The sequence below is a fragment of the Pleurodeles waltl genome, chromosome 6 (assembly GCF_031143425.1).
Source record: "Pleurodeles waltl isolate 20211129_DDA chromosome 6, aPleWal1.hap1.20221129, whole genome shotgun sequence".
NCBI lineage: Eukaryota > Metazoa > Chordata > Amphibia > Caudata > Salamandridae > Pleurodeles > Pleurodeles waltl.
In genome coordinates, this window is record NC_090445.1 from 112,088,587 (window position 1) to 112,105,756 (window position 17,170).

A 17,170-nucleotide genomic window follows, 5' to 3' on the forward strand; every position below is an offset into this window, starting at 1 on the left:
GCAGATGTTCTGGGTGAAATGGGGAGGTTGGGTGGTAGAAATCTGGTGGGTGAGGTTGACTGGCCCAAAAGAAATATTGTTAGACCTAAATATTTAAGTCAATATGTAATGTATTAGGAGAATGTTGAGGGAAATGTATTAGAGACCATTATGTGTCAGTTTAAGATGTTAGTATTATTTATTGTAAGTTTTGTTTGTTTTTTGTTGAGGGGGGAAGATGTGTTTTATTTTACAGGGGTGTATATATGTTGTTATGTAAGTGGCGGTGCACCTTTATGGAAGGTTGCTTTCAGGGTTCTCCGATGACCTCACGGCATTCGAGTCGAACAGTGACTGCTGAGACTGGATCTTGCTGCTGAGGACGTCGGTGTTGGTTCTGGCGAATAAACTACATTTTACGAGTTCACCCTGCTTTCTGATTCGCTTCCTTTTTCCCACGAACACAACAACAAGGCTCACGATACCACAGTAACGTATGCTCTTCCCATTTTGGGAAGGCATATAAATAATCTTACTGAGGCCGAGTCACAAACTGTCAAATATACTGTATTTGCAGCAGTGCCACAGGATATGAAATGATGGGTGGCTAATTCTGTTGCTAGGCGCTTTATTGTGTGTTTAATTGATTCCTCCAGTGTCATCAAATGGTGGGAAAAAATTCAACACACACAAAAACCTGAGAAAATGATAGATAAAAAGCATCATGTAAACAAATATGAAGGGATATAAACACTAATAAGCAGATATTGTTGTCATGGTGATGAGATGCGACACCACTTAACAGTTTAAACTGTCTATATCAATAATAATGGATAAAGCTGTTAAGGAGTCTACTTATGGTATTTATATTTTGTGGTGTTTTTGCACTATGTGCAGACACGTCATTTGTGATCTGGCATGACTGGCTTGCTTGAAATAAAATAACCCCTCCCGTTTAACAGCCAGGCAAACCCTTGCGATTGCTGACAAACTGCACTCACCGTGCGGTGACTCCCAGATCAGGTTTGCTGAATGTACGTTACATGACGTGTGCACACGATCACTTCTCACATAAACTTCAAAATATCACACGTTCCATAGAGTGGCATGTAAGCCACAGTGCAAACAGACCACATGCCAGGGCTTCATGTATCAAACGCAGCATCCCCTCACTGGAGATGCTGCCACCATCCTCCAATCAAGCATCCCTGCTCCAGTTTGGGTATTATGACGCCATACGTTTGGCAGTTTAACGCTACAGAAAGCAAGATAATTACATTTCAAAGAAATGAACAATATATTCAATACAAATGATCACAGGCGGCATACAGAATTTTATTTTAAAAAACGAACATTTAGCTGCGGGAAGTGAAAACAAGCAATGATCTGTTAATCCATACGGGCCTTCAGTGTTTTCGTGGTGATCTTGTCTTTTTCTCTGCAGAGATGACAAAAACAACATTTGTTGTACAGTCAGGAGTGTGCCTATGTCGATCTAGACCATTACCAGCCATTTCATGCGTAAACATCACATCCAGGCAACAGCATGTTCTTAGACAAAGTCTCACCAAAGCTTGTTGTAGTTCACATGGAGTTTAATCCTTAGTAGCAAACAGTTCACTGGTCCTCGACACTGCCCACCTAGCTATATGGGGGACTGAATTGCCACCACCAACATACCAAAAGAAAGCAGGCTTGTCAGCCTTCACCCGGCTTGACAAATTAAAACTGGTCAGCCTCAGCTATCCTAAACTGCACAAATTAAATTAACTTGATCGTATTTAAAACTTGCCACTGATTCTTGTAGTTTTTGCGCCTACAATCCAATATTGGTGCCCACTAACGTTGCCTACAGAGCAGCTTTCTGGCCTTCTCCACCATACTAAAGAGGTGAACCGCCGAGCATGCTCCAGAATCCACTATGACAGCAGCAAAAAGTGCCCAGGATAGAGATGCTACAGAGTGAGGTTCTAGCCACTTCCTAGAGTGCTGAAAACCTCACAGTCCAAGAGCAGAAGTCACATTTGAAAGATGCTCATTTTATCTTAAAGCCCTCTCGTTGGATTGCATGCTACAGTCAACCAAATTCGAGAGGATGAAAAGATCTCCTTCTCTGCCTTTTCATTTCCTTTATTTTCAGAACGTATATGTACTCACTAAAAAGGCAGCTGGGCACTTTACAACCGCAAATATACGTATTGCTCTAATTAATTATATCCCTCTGCCTTTGTTCAATAACATATATGTTTTTCTTGATCTACAAGCTACAGAGATTTAAAAGTCATAGGAAAACACTGGAATCCCGAAATTGTCCTTAGCATGTCTTCCTGCTGTACTGTTGCCCTTTTGAAGTCCTTCAAAATGGTCAATATTCCAAGTGCCATCCAAATGCACCTCTTAAGTCTAGGATACGCCGCATCCAAGAGCGCTTCGGTGACCAAAGAAACTACCACTTCTACCAACCGGAGCAAACTTGATAACAAGAGACGTTATACTCACATTACATGCACAACAACTCCCATGCCGGACACAGCATCCCTGTCCACTGCGTTCAACATGGCCTGAGAGATTGTTTCAAACAGGTCGTCGGGTTCCTACAGGGAAAACAAAATAAAAGTCAGTTCTGCTAGAGAACTTTAGCAAAACATATAAGACAGCCATTTCCCTCACAGGCCTTGTTCTCCTAGGTTCACGCAATGGCTCTGATGTGGTGTTTACCAGAAACAGTGATGTGCTGTAGTGGCAATTTTCTGTTTTCAGACATGAATATTCTTTCATTTAGAAACTTTAAAATAAAGAGCCGGTATTACTCTGTCCAGTTGTCACACTGCTGCTATTGGTCTTCTTCACGTAAAGACATCAGAACAATACTGGCTTATGTATAAATCTTAGAACACAATTCCCCATTCGGAGTTTGCAGACTGAAGCAGCAGGACCCCATAACCTAGTATGAAACTAGCACCCCTTTCTCAAGTGAGAAAACGAGTCCAATCGCTAGGATGCTTTAACCAACTCAGTCAGCAGAAATCGAGGAAAAGGCCACTCAGTAGAAAGATATACTACATACAATGTTCACCATGCTACCTTCTTAGCAGAAGACGAAATCTGCGTGTCTGGAGGAGCCCAAACTTTAAGCAACATAGTGAGTCTGAGATGAGCCCAGCCAACTCTTTACGATGCTTGTTACCCCCGAAGGCTGCTGGCTAAATACGTGGGCAGGTTGGTAACCAGGCTGATGGCATTTGCATCAAGTCGCCAGCTGCAGTTTCACACAGCCACCCCACCTACTGAAAGTGGACTTTCACTATGGAATGAGCATCAGCCACCACGTCCCTTAGAGTCTCTCCATGCACAGAAGTGATGTAGCATGTTAGCCCTAAAAAATACCTATACAAAACTCCATATCAAGTAGAGTGCAATGACAATATTAAGTAACAGCGCTTAATGGAGTCTATTACTCACCATGTCAGGCTCCCATAGGGACTCACACATTCCGTACATCTGCTCAGCGCAAGTACCGCTGACAACAAAATCCTCTGTCACCATTGGGCAGCCAATCAGATCCAAAGAACAGATGAATGGTTCATAGGTTTTGGGGTCTAGTCCAGCAATAACTGGCTCAACGTAGTAGGGTCCGAATCTGGAACAAAGATCACAGGGCTACTATCAATAGTTTCACTTAATGTAAAGGAAAGTCACAGTGAAACATTTATCAGAGCAGCAAACAAAAGTAGTTGAACTGGATACCCGTGATAGAATAAACATGCATTCATCCTCTAGGAACAGAAGTACAAACTGCAGCCCACAGTTGCAAACTATAAATGTTCAACTCTTTTACCTTTAAAGTAGGTTTATAAAAGAAAGGGTCCTTGCGGTACAATGACGTCTCACTTTAAAGGGCCCAAACGGTGAATGATATCACAATAAATTTCAAAACCCCAGCTGACATCAAAAACAATGTTCTAGACTGCTGCTTGCTGGTGATTGTTAGATACACAGCACAGTGCAAAGGGCACGCCCCTCGCCTATACTGATGGCAACTTTATAAACCCAGACTGGAAGCAAAAAAAATGTTGTAGCAAAACATTGCAACGCCCATTTGTAGTGGCGTTAAAAAAAATCCTAAGAAGTTGGGAAATACTCTCCTGCAGTCAAACTTACCGCCTCTCGTACAGAAGGTTGGACACCATGCTCATGAAAGTCTTGGGCTTGATCTGACGGCCTTCCTTCAGTTCGTAGAGATTTAACCGGAATTTCAAACGCTGAGACCTATAAATGGAGACAAACTCAGTCTATTATCTTCAAATATCAGTAGCATAACTGACCCAGAGACCATTTTACAGAGTTAAATGGAGCAGAAATGGTTCTTTCGGCCTATCTTCTAATCATTATTCGTTATCCTGAATCACTCCGGTGCCATGGATCATATGGTGTCCACTGCATCCTTCTCAGCGTCCAACCTCTCGGCAAACACAACATTGAAATCTGGAGCACCATTAACACCCTCAACCCGGACGTAATGCTCATCTCGGAAACCTGGCTCACCCCCTCATTCGCTCCTGACATCGCCGCCATGGGATACAAGATGATCCACTGCAACCATCCCAACAGGCACGGCGGAGGAATCGCCATCACCCACAGAGACCATATCATCTGCACGACGACACTACACCGATCATGGAACACTCACTTCAACTTGCAGATCAAGCCAGATGGCAACACCACCTTCAGGGGAACCCTCGCCTACAGACCCCCCAACAAATGTCTGCAGCCACATCTCCAACTTAATCACCCCCCTGGCGATAGATTCCGACCACTATCTCTTTCTGGGTGACCTCAACTTTCACCTAGAAGACACGAACAATGGCAATTCCTCCGCACTCAGAAAACATGAGCATCATCAGCCTCTCCCAGCTGCTCACCTCCCCTATCCACAGCACAGGACACACAATCGACCCCATCTCCTCCTCGAGCGACAGAATCAAGTTCACCCACACCACCACATCATACACTTTACCATCGACCGACTGCCAGACACCACAACCATGCCCCCCTCCCCCTCCCCTGCCATAGCAGGGCCAAAATGAAAGAAGCCCCATGGATCGCCACCCTCAGTGAATTCAGACCTAACCCTGCCGACATCCTTGAATGCCACATACAAAACCTCACCACCTGGCTTACAGCCGCTGCTGACTCAGTCACCCCACTCAAGAACTCACCCAACATCAGCAGCAACAAAAACGCTCCATGGTTCATCCACTGAACTCCAGAACCAAAAATGCAACTGCAGGAGGCTAAAAATACACTGGCACACCCACAAACCAGACAACCTATACCACTGCAAGTCTGCCCTCAGGAACTGCCACCACCAACTCAGGGAATCCCGGAAAGCCACTTTAGCAAACCACATAGAAACCAGTGCAAATCGTACATCATAGCTCTTCAGAGTCCTCAAAGAGTTCTCCTGGCGTTCTGCCATCTAAAACACAATCCACCCCACCAAACCCTCTGCAACAAGCTGTTGGACTACTTCCAACTCAAGATAATTGAGATCTACAGCAACGTTGAACCCAAGTCCACCAACAACACAGATGTAACGAAAGCCAACTTTCACAACACCATGACCGGCATGACCGAATGGATGAAGACCAACTGCCTCAAACTTTACTAAGACAAGACCAAAATCCTCATCCTCAGAAGCAAACCATCCCCTCGGGCCCCCCACCCCGAACTCCCACCTACACCTCCAAATCATGTACGCAATCTAGGAATCATCCTTGACACTTAACTCACCATGAAGCAACAGGTTAACGCCATCTCCTTCTCATGCTTCCATGTCCTCTGCATGCTCCATAAGATCTTCCGAAGTATACCCACCTACACCAGGAAGACGGTCACCCAGGCCCTCATCACCAGTCACCTGGATTCTGGCAACTCTCTATGCCAGATTCTGAAAAAGCTCCTCAACCGCCTCCAGGCGAGTCAGCAAGACTCGTCCTCCACCTCCCAAGAAAACCAGGAACACCTCCCAAGAAAACCAGGAACACCCCCCACCTCAGAGCTCTACACTAGCTCCCTGTACAGCAATGCTGCGTCTTCAAACTCCTCATCCACACAGCCAAGGCCCTTCACAACACAAGGCCCATCTACCTCAGCAGCTGCCTATCCTTCCACCTACTTACGAGAGAGCTCCGCTCAGCCAACCTCACTCAGGCTCACGCCTGTCACATCCGCCACGAACATAACAGGGGATGCTCTTTCTCCTACCTTGCTGCAAAGAACTGGAACAGCCTCACCCTCTATCTCCGCATCGCTCTCTCTCTCACTACGTTCAGAAAGCAACTGAAGACCTGCTCTTTGACCACGACGGCCAGCAAGAAAAAACACACAGCGCTACTACAGGGCCTGGGGACCCCCCCCCCCAAATGACAAAAAACCCTGTGTTGATTAATTGAATGCCTTGCTGTACATAAAGCCTCTAGATGCCTTTCTCCTCTTATTGTGGTGCAAAATGCCATCAGCTGTGTTCCAACGCCCTTCTGCAGTGCAGACCCACAAGGCACATTATGGTTAGGGTGACCAGATTTTCAGAAAGAAAAACCAGGACGAGCACAGACATAGAAGTAGGACTAAACGTCCTATTAGGTCTCAGCGCTTCTTACACATACACACATATTCAAAAGTAAATATTCCTTCCCCTTTCTGTGAAGAGCTCCAAGTACAGGCTGCTGTGGGCCAGGCCTGGATTTATGGATTTTGCAGACCTGATTCCACCTCATTAAATCCTGCTTTACTGCTTGAAAGAGGCAAGGCAGCACAGCAGGCAGTCTGAACAAGTGAACTTCTGTCTCCCGATCTTTGAGAGGGCCCGTTGAAATGTGGGCCTGCACAACACTGTGATTAGTGTGCAGGTTCAACTGACCCTCTCATAAAAACCGGTATATGTATTTAATTTAGCTAAAAGTATCAGGGCGCTGGGAAAGCCCTTGAAAAAAACAGGACTGTCCAGGCAAATCCGGGATGTCTGGTCATCTTAATTATGGTCCAACCCAGGCAATTTTCATTGTCAAACCACTGCTTTGGCGCAGGATCCCACTGACCATGTCAATTCCACTGATAAGTAAAGAAAATCGCAGACAGTTTGCTAATTCCAATGCTGTGGTGCGGAATCAATGGGACCTGTGCAAATACAACTACTGATGTACTGGGCATCACAGACACAAAGTCAACCCCATGTTGTGTTACATTAACCAAACAAATGCTCAAGTCCAGCCTTCTTCTGTGATATAAGATTACCAAAGGTCAAAACGTGCAATCCCATGAAGTGAAAGACTAGCCATGCAGATCACTGTGTCTTGGAAGAGGGTCGCTGAGAATCCTGCTGCGGTACACGATCTCTACTGTTTGTTTCGCGCACAATGATAAAGTAGATCTAACCGGGTCTGTTTTATCCACACCCTAGTTGTAATTTGTTAATCGAGGATTACAAAGTCTTGTGTGTTGATCCTCAAATGGGAAGGTATTTCAATCAACAATGTGGAAAGCAACTATACCACCACGTCTCACTAAAAACGTAATACATTTTAAAATGCTACACTCCGTTCGGTACACCATTTCAACCTTTTCTTCGAATTAATGTGCCTAGAACTCAAGTGGCCAAAATTACTGACAGAAAATCACAAAATATGGCGAAACACATTCAAAGCAAGGGCACTCACAACAGGAACTCATTAATTCGTGCAATCGATTCAGTAGCACTAGTGCAACGTTTTCTCCATATGATAATACACAGCGTTTCTATATTTTAAAGAGATGCAGCAAATATCACAAAACACCTTTTTTTCTAACAGAAGACACATCGTAAGTCCATAAGAGTTTAAACTTACACTGTCAAAACGTCTGTTGCCAACCCTGCTAGTCCAATAAACAGGCGCTCTCCCATTGGAAAGATTTTCTGAAAATCGGTGGTCACCATCTGGGCCTGGACTCCGAAGCGTCTGTCTGCTGCGATCGCAACACAATTCTTTCCTCTCATGGCCATGACGGCCCCTCCGTTATATGACATAATAGACTACAAAAGGAAAAAATTGAGATTTAAGCTCAGTGCGTTATCACTTACAGCTAGTGAGAGCAAAAGGGAAATATATTGGTTAGTTGCATTGCACCCAAAAGTTATTTGACTGCACTGGATTCAGCTTTACTAAGTAGGTCCATGGCAGTTGCTGCAATACAATACCATGTCCTATTAATCCCTCACAACTGTTTGTTTAAAGAACCAAGTTCAAAGATATGAATCCATGTTTATTTTAAGACACTGTTTATGGTTCCAGTGGAAGGTACATTTGTACAGTCTGGAAATGTAGTGCACGTTTACAGCGGGTGGGACTCTCCAAAGGTCTTGAGACTAGATGATGTGTCCTGGAAGGGCCAGGATGAAGAACCTGCATCTGGCTGCGAGCAGACTTATTTTTCAACAGTAACATTTTGAGTGGCCTTTTTTTTGCCAGTGGGCTAGGCAGGCCCAAATGGTGAAGGGCTATAGAGTTTGTTCGTGCATGAACCACACAGTACCAGTTTTATCTCAGCATTTCTTCCTTCTGGACAACATTTTCCGTGCTCCAATGTATTATTGTTTCACAACAGTTAAGCCACAGCAATAGCTCTGTTGCAAGTTCTATAAACCAATTCATCTACAGCGCCTGCACACATCACAGTCTGGAAGCTGGTCTTCTTTACAACTGCTGTGATCTGCTAAGTAAAAAGAAAGTCCTCAATCAAAGCAGTTGCCAACACTTCCCATTAACTTTTCATGCAGTGCTGGGACACGTCACACTTTCACTGGCCTTTCAAATTGCAGAGAGGATTAACACCTTCACTTGTCTATCATAACGTAATAAAAACTGCAAATGAGTGACCTTACATCCCTTGATCCTAGTTCGGCAACAGTGAATGTAAAATGGAGCAGTAGCTACCTTTATGTTTGGGATCTGCTGCCAGCTTCTTTTAATAGTGGGTTATTTTTGCAGTCTTTGATGCCCGTGGAACAGTGCCTCACTGCTCGGATGTGTTTAAAGCGTACTTGATGTTTGGAGCAAGAGAAGCAATGTAATGAATGCAATTGAGATATCTACATTTATGCTCTACATAAGAGATCAGCCCGATCCATGCTCCAACGGCTCTATGTACTGCTTCACGGAAGAGGCGGTGCTCACCCCACATATTGCATAAGCCATTCACTAGATGCAGTAGGAGTCAGTGGTGAGAACATGGAGACTATCCATCCATACGATGGTTCCCAACTGTACTGAGGAAGAAGTGGGTGCTCCATTACAGGGTCCCAAGCTTTTGTGGACAGTCACGTTTTGAGATGCTCCTGAAAGTTTGACATCTGTGATGAATCTTGTGATCGAGGCTAAGCCAACAAGTTAGACATTTTGGAAACTGCAGTAAGGGTCTGCTGAAGGTACACTGGAGTGAGTAAACCATGACTTTCAGAACATAACTTGTACTTAACTGACATTCTTTTACTATATCCATTAGGAGGACTGCAAAATTCAAGTTATGTCCTTGGAAGAATTTGAAAGAAGGGCTTGGGATTAAAGGAGCCACGTTAACACTCCAAGAAGAGTCCTATTCAGATTTTAGTACACTAATACCAGGACAAACATCGGCAAAGCAAAAAGTGTGGCACTAAATGCAAACGCAGGCATGCACATGTGCTGTGGGTAATGGAGCTACTAGTGCTGGTGAAAACGGCTGTGGTGGCAGGTAAACACGGTGTCAGTAAAGGAGGTGATGGAGGTAATGGTAGTGATGGCAGTGTGGAAGGCAGTGAGCAAGAGGCATTAGAGAGATGGGGGAGAAGACAGCTATATTTATTAATACGTTGGACAAAGGGGCAGATCCAGAGAACAAAACAGGAGTGCCTGGCAGAGAGGAGAGCTGCCGGGCTGGGAGGCGATTGGCTCACAAGCACCAAGTGAAAGGAAAATGCAGTGGCATCAGGGGTGCCGCTAGGCATTAGAAGAGCTGCTGGCCACTGCAATTTGTAAAATGCGCCGAGTGAAAGAGCACAATACAGCAGCATCATGATTGATGTGCACTGAAAGTGTATGTAGCAGCCTGGCTGCACAGCTATGCTAATAGTAAGGAAGATGGGGTTGAACAGGAGTCCGCATCTTGCAAGACTAGATACTAATTTTGGGGTGAGGTTATCTGATGTCTGAAAATAAAAAAAGCCGCTAAATGGCCGTCTTAGGGGTAGGTTCGCACTTAAGTCCTGACAAAAACGTGATTCCTGTACAATGCACACATGAAATACAGAACTGAATGTGTGATGTTGCGGAGTATTTTTCAGATGTACAATTATCCCTCATGCATTGCAATGGAAGTATTCCACAGGACATTAAATTAGATACCAGTCAATAGAACGAGGTGATAGAGCAGTACTCCTCTAGATGGAGTGAAAGCCCACAGTTTATTTTAAAGAACTTCTAACTATGGAGCCAGGTCTAGAGCTACTAGCATCGCAAACTGCTACCGGACTTCTCGCCACATAAACTGAAAAGTAAAAGTAAAACAGTTTCACATAAGTGAGCCGACAGCCGTCACAAGCATAAAGCAGACACACAAAAGGAAACAGAAGTCTGCTTGCAGTCAAACGTATCAGCAAAGGTGCAATTATCCATGTAACCGGCAAAAATGTAAGTATCCATGTAAGCGCCAAAAGTGCAATTATCCATTTAACAGGGTCGATGTCATGCAAAGCGCACGACTACTGCCCAGCGAGATCGCGCTGCCTATGAAATAAAAATAAAAAGTAGTCTAGAAACCATTCGGAAAACATGGAGCCTCGTATGTTTTCATTTGTTGCCCAGTGCGCTCGAGGAGGGCTAAACACCGGAAAAGGCATGACTGCATTGCATGTCTTTTTACTAATGAAATTAAGCGAATTGACAGCTTTCGTACCTTCGCCTCCCTTCAGGAAAAGTTTGGCATACACAGTAACCAATAGTGGCGATACATGCAGCTTAAGCATTGTATACGTAGAGCCCTAGGAACCCCTCCGTGGACACTTAAAACCTCACCCATTGTCACCTATCTCCAGAAGTGGGGCCGACAACGAGGTGTAATGTCCGGTCTATACGTACAACTAACAAATCACCTTTATTCGCAGTCTCTTCTTGAACGACTGTGCTTAAAATGGCAGGACCGACTCGAGATCGTCTACACGGAAGAAGAATGGTAGCACATCCTAGAAGCCCTTGACAGGGGAGTCCCCGAAGCCCGCCTGAAATTCTGTCTATTTTAAGTTCTCCAAGAATGGTACTGGACCCCCATCAAACTTCGCGGGGCAGGCTTGATACCACATGCGAAATGCTGGCGATGCGCCGACCTTCATTGTGATTTACTCCATATCCTATGCCATTGCCAGACGATACAACCCTTATGGGAAGCAGTACGCCATGCCCTGACAGACTTTATACAGATACCAAGCTCGACCCCGTCATCGCTCACCCTTCTACACTATATGCGCCCTTACCCCCTCCTATCGCGAGCCCATAAACTGTTACTTCATACGGCCCTTGCCACAGCCAAAATACACATACTTCGGCACTGGAGGTCCAGTATCGCCCCCACACCAACAGAATGGATGACAGCTATGTTCCAGACTGCCATCCACGAACGAGTAATTTACAACCTGCAGGACCAAGCGGCCCTATTCACGGAAGTTTGGAGCCCTTTCCTGACAAGACCATGAGGCAGCTGGCGGATGGCCAGCGAGAGTCAACTGCCTTTTTAGAATTCTTCAACCCCTCCCCCTCCTCTCTTCCCCTAGCGCCTCTTTGTTCTTTCCCCCCCCCCCCTTCCTCTCTATTCTCCTTCTAACGTCCTGGATCTCAGGTCAAGTAGCCAGGTACTCCTCCTCTTCCCCTTATTCGATCATGGTCTGATTATTTAATTCATAAAAGATGAACATATCCTCTAAATAAACCTACCCCAATCTACATTCTCCTACGAAGAATCCCTTGATAGTTTCTCCCTTGGTGTAATCCTTCCTCAGATGTCGGAATCTTCATATTGTATCATAGCAATCTGGGCACATTTGCCAAACTGGCCAATCCCTCGCAACAACTCACACCAGACAGGAAACAATTGAACTATTTATGCAACAGCCTTGTCATTATGGCGCCGAGACCTCCAACCCCTCTATACATTTATCCATTCATCAATTCTCCCCTCTGCTCTCCTCCCCCCCCCCTTAGCTTATACGATATTTTTATCTTTTCCCCATCCCATAATTACCTCCCCCGCTACTCTTCTTGTTCCTTTTTTTCTCTCTCTTCTCCTTTTCTTACATTACTTATATTACTTCCTCCTAAAATGTTTATCTAAGATTTTTCAACTGAATATCTAGAATATTTGTTAGATTGCATAAGCTTATATATCTAATGTGTTATCACTTATGGTACAAAAAAAAGCTCTGAAGGGATATTCCTATATTTGCAGTATCACATTCTATTCTTTAATTAAGAAGAAAATTAAAAAAAAAAAAAGAGAAATTAAGCGAATTTTAAAAAGCAAGCCCTCAAGCCAACCAAACTGATGGGCGTGACATGGGTGTGGTTAAAAGCCCAGAGAGAGATTACGACAGGGACAGAGTGCTTTGCACGCTAGACCCTAAAAAACGAAGAGTTGGCTAAACACCAGGGGCTCAAACAAGGAATCGAAACTGTACTGCAGTACTGTACGTGAGATATTCTCTGAATGAACTGCTGACAGAACCCCACTTCAGTCAGCTGGATGTGGCGACTGTGTAGCCCACAAAGTGTAGTATGTTGGGAAGAAACTAGTCTTTGTTATGCTCATAAAGCAGCAGCATTTTTTTGATCACTGAAAGTGGTAATGTGTGCTTAACTCTCATATGAGTGTTGATCAAGACAACTTCTGTTGTCTACTGTCTCGACGTCATATAAGCACAATGACATCTTGACAATGTTTCACTACACCAAATCTGAAGCTGAGTGACCAGATGCACTTTCACTCTGTTCCAAATGTATAAAGAAGGCATTGAGAGTGAAGGAAAAGGCTTGGTTTCCATTTGAATATCAAACAAATCTTTTTTCCAAAGCAAAGTTACCACAATGTGAGCTTGTGTTCCGACAAATTCACAGAAACGACTTTTGAATTGGTAACAGTACAGACACGGCATATCTCTGTATGCTCAATATTCACCCCATGCCCCACTGCGGGCTCCAGTAAACCAGTACAACAGCCCCATAGGGCCATATAAAACACTCATCCATCTCTATAAATCCGTACAGATTCCCAGATGCTGGCCCACATTTATTAATGGCGCATACAGAAAGGAATTGAAATAAAGCCTGCAGAAACAACTTTGTAGAGTGGCACGAACACTACTGAATCCGTGAAGAACTATATCACCAATAATAATTTGATCTGGGCCGACCTAAAATTTCAAGTTGAGGTAAAGTATAGTCCCTTCTTGACTTTCTTATTTAACCTTTCATACTTTAAATGTCATCTGCGATTGAGCACTCTTAACTACATGATGCTCAAACAACAACAGTAAATGTGATTTATTATGGCCGCTTGATGCCAGTGTTGCAAGTGCCAAGAGCAGGTGTGCTTACAGTGCCTTTTTGAAAGAGTTTGAGTTGATCAGGCAAGGAATCTAGGTCTACAGTAGCATGGGTAATAAAAGACAATGGACTAGATTGTGGGCCTGAGAGATGGGCAGTGGCTGAGATTCATTTAAGCACTTCATCCATCACCATTTTGTTAGATAGGTTCACAGCACATAAGAATTTGTCTTCTGACCTTCATCACTTGTTAGATCTGGCATCCTTGGTGTATTTCTCCCTTAACTTTTTCACTTAAATCCTCCTGTTTTGCTGACTTCATTTTTTCTGGCTTTAGGACTCTGCACACTTTACCACTGCTAACCAGTGCTCAAGTGTTTATGCTCTCTGATTAAACTATGGTAAAACTGACTTACACCCAACAGGCACATTTAAGTTACCTGTAAGTCCCTACTAAAGTGGTACTGCCAGTACCTAGGGCATACAAATTAAATGCTACTAGTGGGCCTGCAGCACTGAATGTGATACCCATTTAAGTAGTCCTTTAAACGTGTTTTGGACTTGCCATTGCAGTCTGTGTGCAGTTTTAAACTGTCATTTAGACCTGGCAAAATAAACCTTCCTGTTTAATACATCTAAGTGACCACTATGGTAGGCCCTGCACTATCTAGAGGGTAGGGTGCAGTATATTTAAAAAGTAGGGCATGTACTTTTAACTTTTACCTTTTACATGTCCTGGTAGTGAAAAACTCCTAAAGTAGTGTTTCACTATAGGATAACACTGGAGTTACCCTATTACATTTAATAAGCTGTAACTTTCAATTGGGAGCAAGTAGACAGGTCAAGTCTGGTGTCAAAAGAATTGCAATTAAAAGCCCTCCTTAATGCAAGCATCAGATTATTAATCACAATTCTGAAAATGACCCTTTTAGAAAGTTGCAAAAAGAACACATGATGGACAGAATACTGAACAATGCGAACATTCACCCCCAGTCACGGATGCCTAAATCCATAGTTTTTTTGATCGCCACGCCATTCCAGTGTGGACCCAGCCACATGCAAATAACCAGTCTTGACCCTGCTCCCTATGGTAACAGTCCAGCCCGAACTGCCAGGCAGGTTCTTCCCGAAACTGAACACAAGCAACCTAGGACTGGTTTTGCCCTAGTTAGGGCTCTTCAGGCAGGTATTGCTTGGTTTTAGTGGCACAGAGAGCTCGGGACTCACAGCTGGGCATACCCAACGCACTTAGGGTAGCAGATGCACAAAGGACAAGGTGATGGATGCAATGCTTGAATTAATCTCAGCCACTGGTGATTGCTCGGGCCTCATCACAATCCATCGCTTTTTGCCCACCATGCTACCTCAGTTTGGACCCAGCCATATGCAAACTAGTCTTGACCCGGTCGACGACGTAAAATTTGTAGTTGTGGTAGTTAGATGAGTGATTGTTTTGTTAGGGAAATGCATTCTTTAAAGACATGATTTGTTAGGTAGATGTTGGTGAGATAGAGGGTTTTCACTTGAAGACTATTGTTCCTAAGGATTGAAGAAGATGAGTCAAAGTACTGTAGGGGATGATAATAGCAAAAGTGAAGATGAGAGCTTACAGTCCAGCGAGTAGACAATGCTGAATAGTAGTGCTTATAGAGGAAATGTAAGTGGGAGCTGGTTTATTTGAGTGAGTATAAAAAGGGACAAGTAAGGCATAAGAAGACTAGGGAATGTGGTGGTTGAGTATGTACAGCAGTGGTTCCCAAACTGTGCGTGGCAGCACCCTGGTTCCCCTGGCTGGATGTGTTCAGCTCCAGACGGATCATGCATTAACAGCAGACAGATTTAGTCACTGCATGGCCCAAGGGCACACACATATTGTGAATAGAGTAGTCATATACTTGCATTGCATGCACTATTCTCCAAACCTTCATCCCAAATATTTACAGGGTTTAAAATTAAAGTACTATAGAGGCCAGGCTTACACACACTACCCCCCTCCCCCCCCGGCCAAAAGAAAGCAACGTAATAGGGAGCCATAGGCAAATGCCAATTGGTCAAGGGAGCCGCGGGTCAAAAAAGTTTGGAACCACTGGACAAACAGGAACACAGATACAGTGTTACATTATCCTTTAATATATTTTCTATCACATGTTCTTCTTCTGAGAAAGTTTGACTCCACCCATGTGGTCCCTTTGGTACCTCAGCCTGGAATACAACGCTCTCCACACATGCTCCATTCAGTCCCTGGAGCGAGAAGTGTTGCCCAGGGCCCCGAGAGAACTTGCACCCTCATCCTGCATGGACTTGCACATGGTTCTAGTGTCCTCGTGACATGATAAATAGTTTTCATCATGTCATGTAGTGTCCTCACGACATGACAAATAGTTCATCCAGCCCTTTTGTTTTTCATTGCAGCAGCCTGGTACTTATAAGATTTAAGATTTCATTACAAAACACTAAACTGCATGCTCCTGAATGCACAATGAAGAGGTTTTACAACCTCAGTATTGCGTCACATTTCTATTTGCAATACAGCGTGATTCAAATGGTCAAATATGAGACACTGGCACATTCCAAACAAAAGTGTCACATTTACAACCAGAAAACATCGGCCACTTTACTCCCAAATAGAACATTAAAGCGGTTATCGTTGACCCCTCCAACAAGTTTCGATATTTCACTTTACTCGGTCACCCGACTGTCATACACTGGCCAATGCCGGTCGAGACATGCCCATGACTGATTTTCAGGATATCAATTGGCTGATGTGCTTTGTGAGAATATCCTCGGTAATCTGCCCTGTATAGTGTCTCACGCTAACTACAACTCTTGCTTTCCTTGCGCCACCTCTTGTGCGGTTGTGCCATGGTGAAACTTAATTTTACCCATTCTTTCTGTCTAACTCCCCTATGGATACTGAAATCGGTGGTTCCCACAAGCACGATACTCCCCTTGGTGCTTCTCCTTCCCACGAGTCAAGCGTTTTAGCCCACTGCCTCCAACCCACACTCCGTGGTGCACACTCAGTCCCTTCACGTTAACGCATTAACCCCCTTTTTGATGCTCCCTCCAACACACACACAGTGGTGTACTATCAGTCTCTTCACACAGCTAATACCCTCTCACTCACCATGGTAAAAGCTGTATCTGGACCCCGGACACTAGCCCGAAAACAAACCGAAAGCCACCGGTCACACTTCCCTGCCGAGCCGCCCACGGACAAAGCCTATTGGACCTTAGTGCCAGACGCTCTCCATATTCCACCCGCCGATTGGTCATTCTACCAAACGGAAACCGAGTAGTAAATATCAAGAGCCTTAATTGGTGCAATGAACCATCAGTCACTCAGAAGGCTACAGCCGCCGGAAGTACGATCAAAAACTGTAGAGTCACAGCCGGGTTTGGATACCCGCCGGGATACTGGAGGTATGGGTGTGCCGTGAAGCATGTTGGGGTTTGGGAAAGCAGTGGCTGTCACCATGACAGCACAGAGTAATAGAAAGGAAAGAAAGATTCATAATGTACAGTGATCAATGGAACACGCTCAATATCATCGTCGTCCACCATCGTGTTGGCCTGTGTTTAATTTA

The 17,170-nt window shown here is 44.4% G+C and overlaps 1 protein-coding gene across 1 annotated transcript; it reads right to left on the minus strand.

Moving 5' to 3' along the window:
* Window positions 1-1,293: 1,293 nt before the first annotated feature.
* On the minus strand, window positions 1,294-16,849 carry PSMB3 (proteasome 20S subunit beta 3). The gene is made up of 6 exons (XM_069237480.1): window positions 16,711-16,849; window positions 7,866-8,050; window positions 4,141-4,248; window positions 3,442-3,619; window positions 2,479-2,573; window positions 1,294-1,417 (listed from the first exon to the last, which is right to left on the minus strand). Exons 1-6 carry the CDS (start codon window positions 16,711-16,713, stop codon window positions 1,369-1,371), a joined length of 618 nt encoding a protein of 205 aa, XP_069093581.1. The 5' UTR covers window positions 16,714-16,849; the 3' UTR covers window positions 1,294-1,368.
* Window positions 16,850-17,170: the final 321 nt, after the last annotated feature.

Excerpts from the sequence above, each read along its gene's own strand:
- PSMB3 (XM_069237480.1), bottom strand. Across the intron at positions 3,620-4,140 it reads AACCTTCTGTACGAGAGGCG|ATTCGGACCCTACTACGTTG; the intron begins GTAAGTTTGACT and ends TCTTTGTTCCAG. Across the intron at positions 2,574-3,441 it reads CCCTATGGGAGCCTGACATG|GAACCCGACGACCTGTTTGA; the intron begins GTGAGTAATAGA and ends TTTTCCCTGTAG.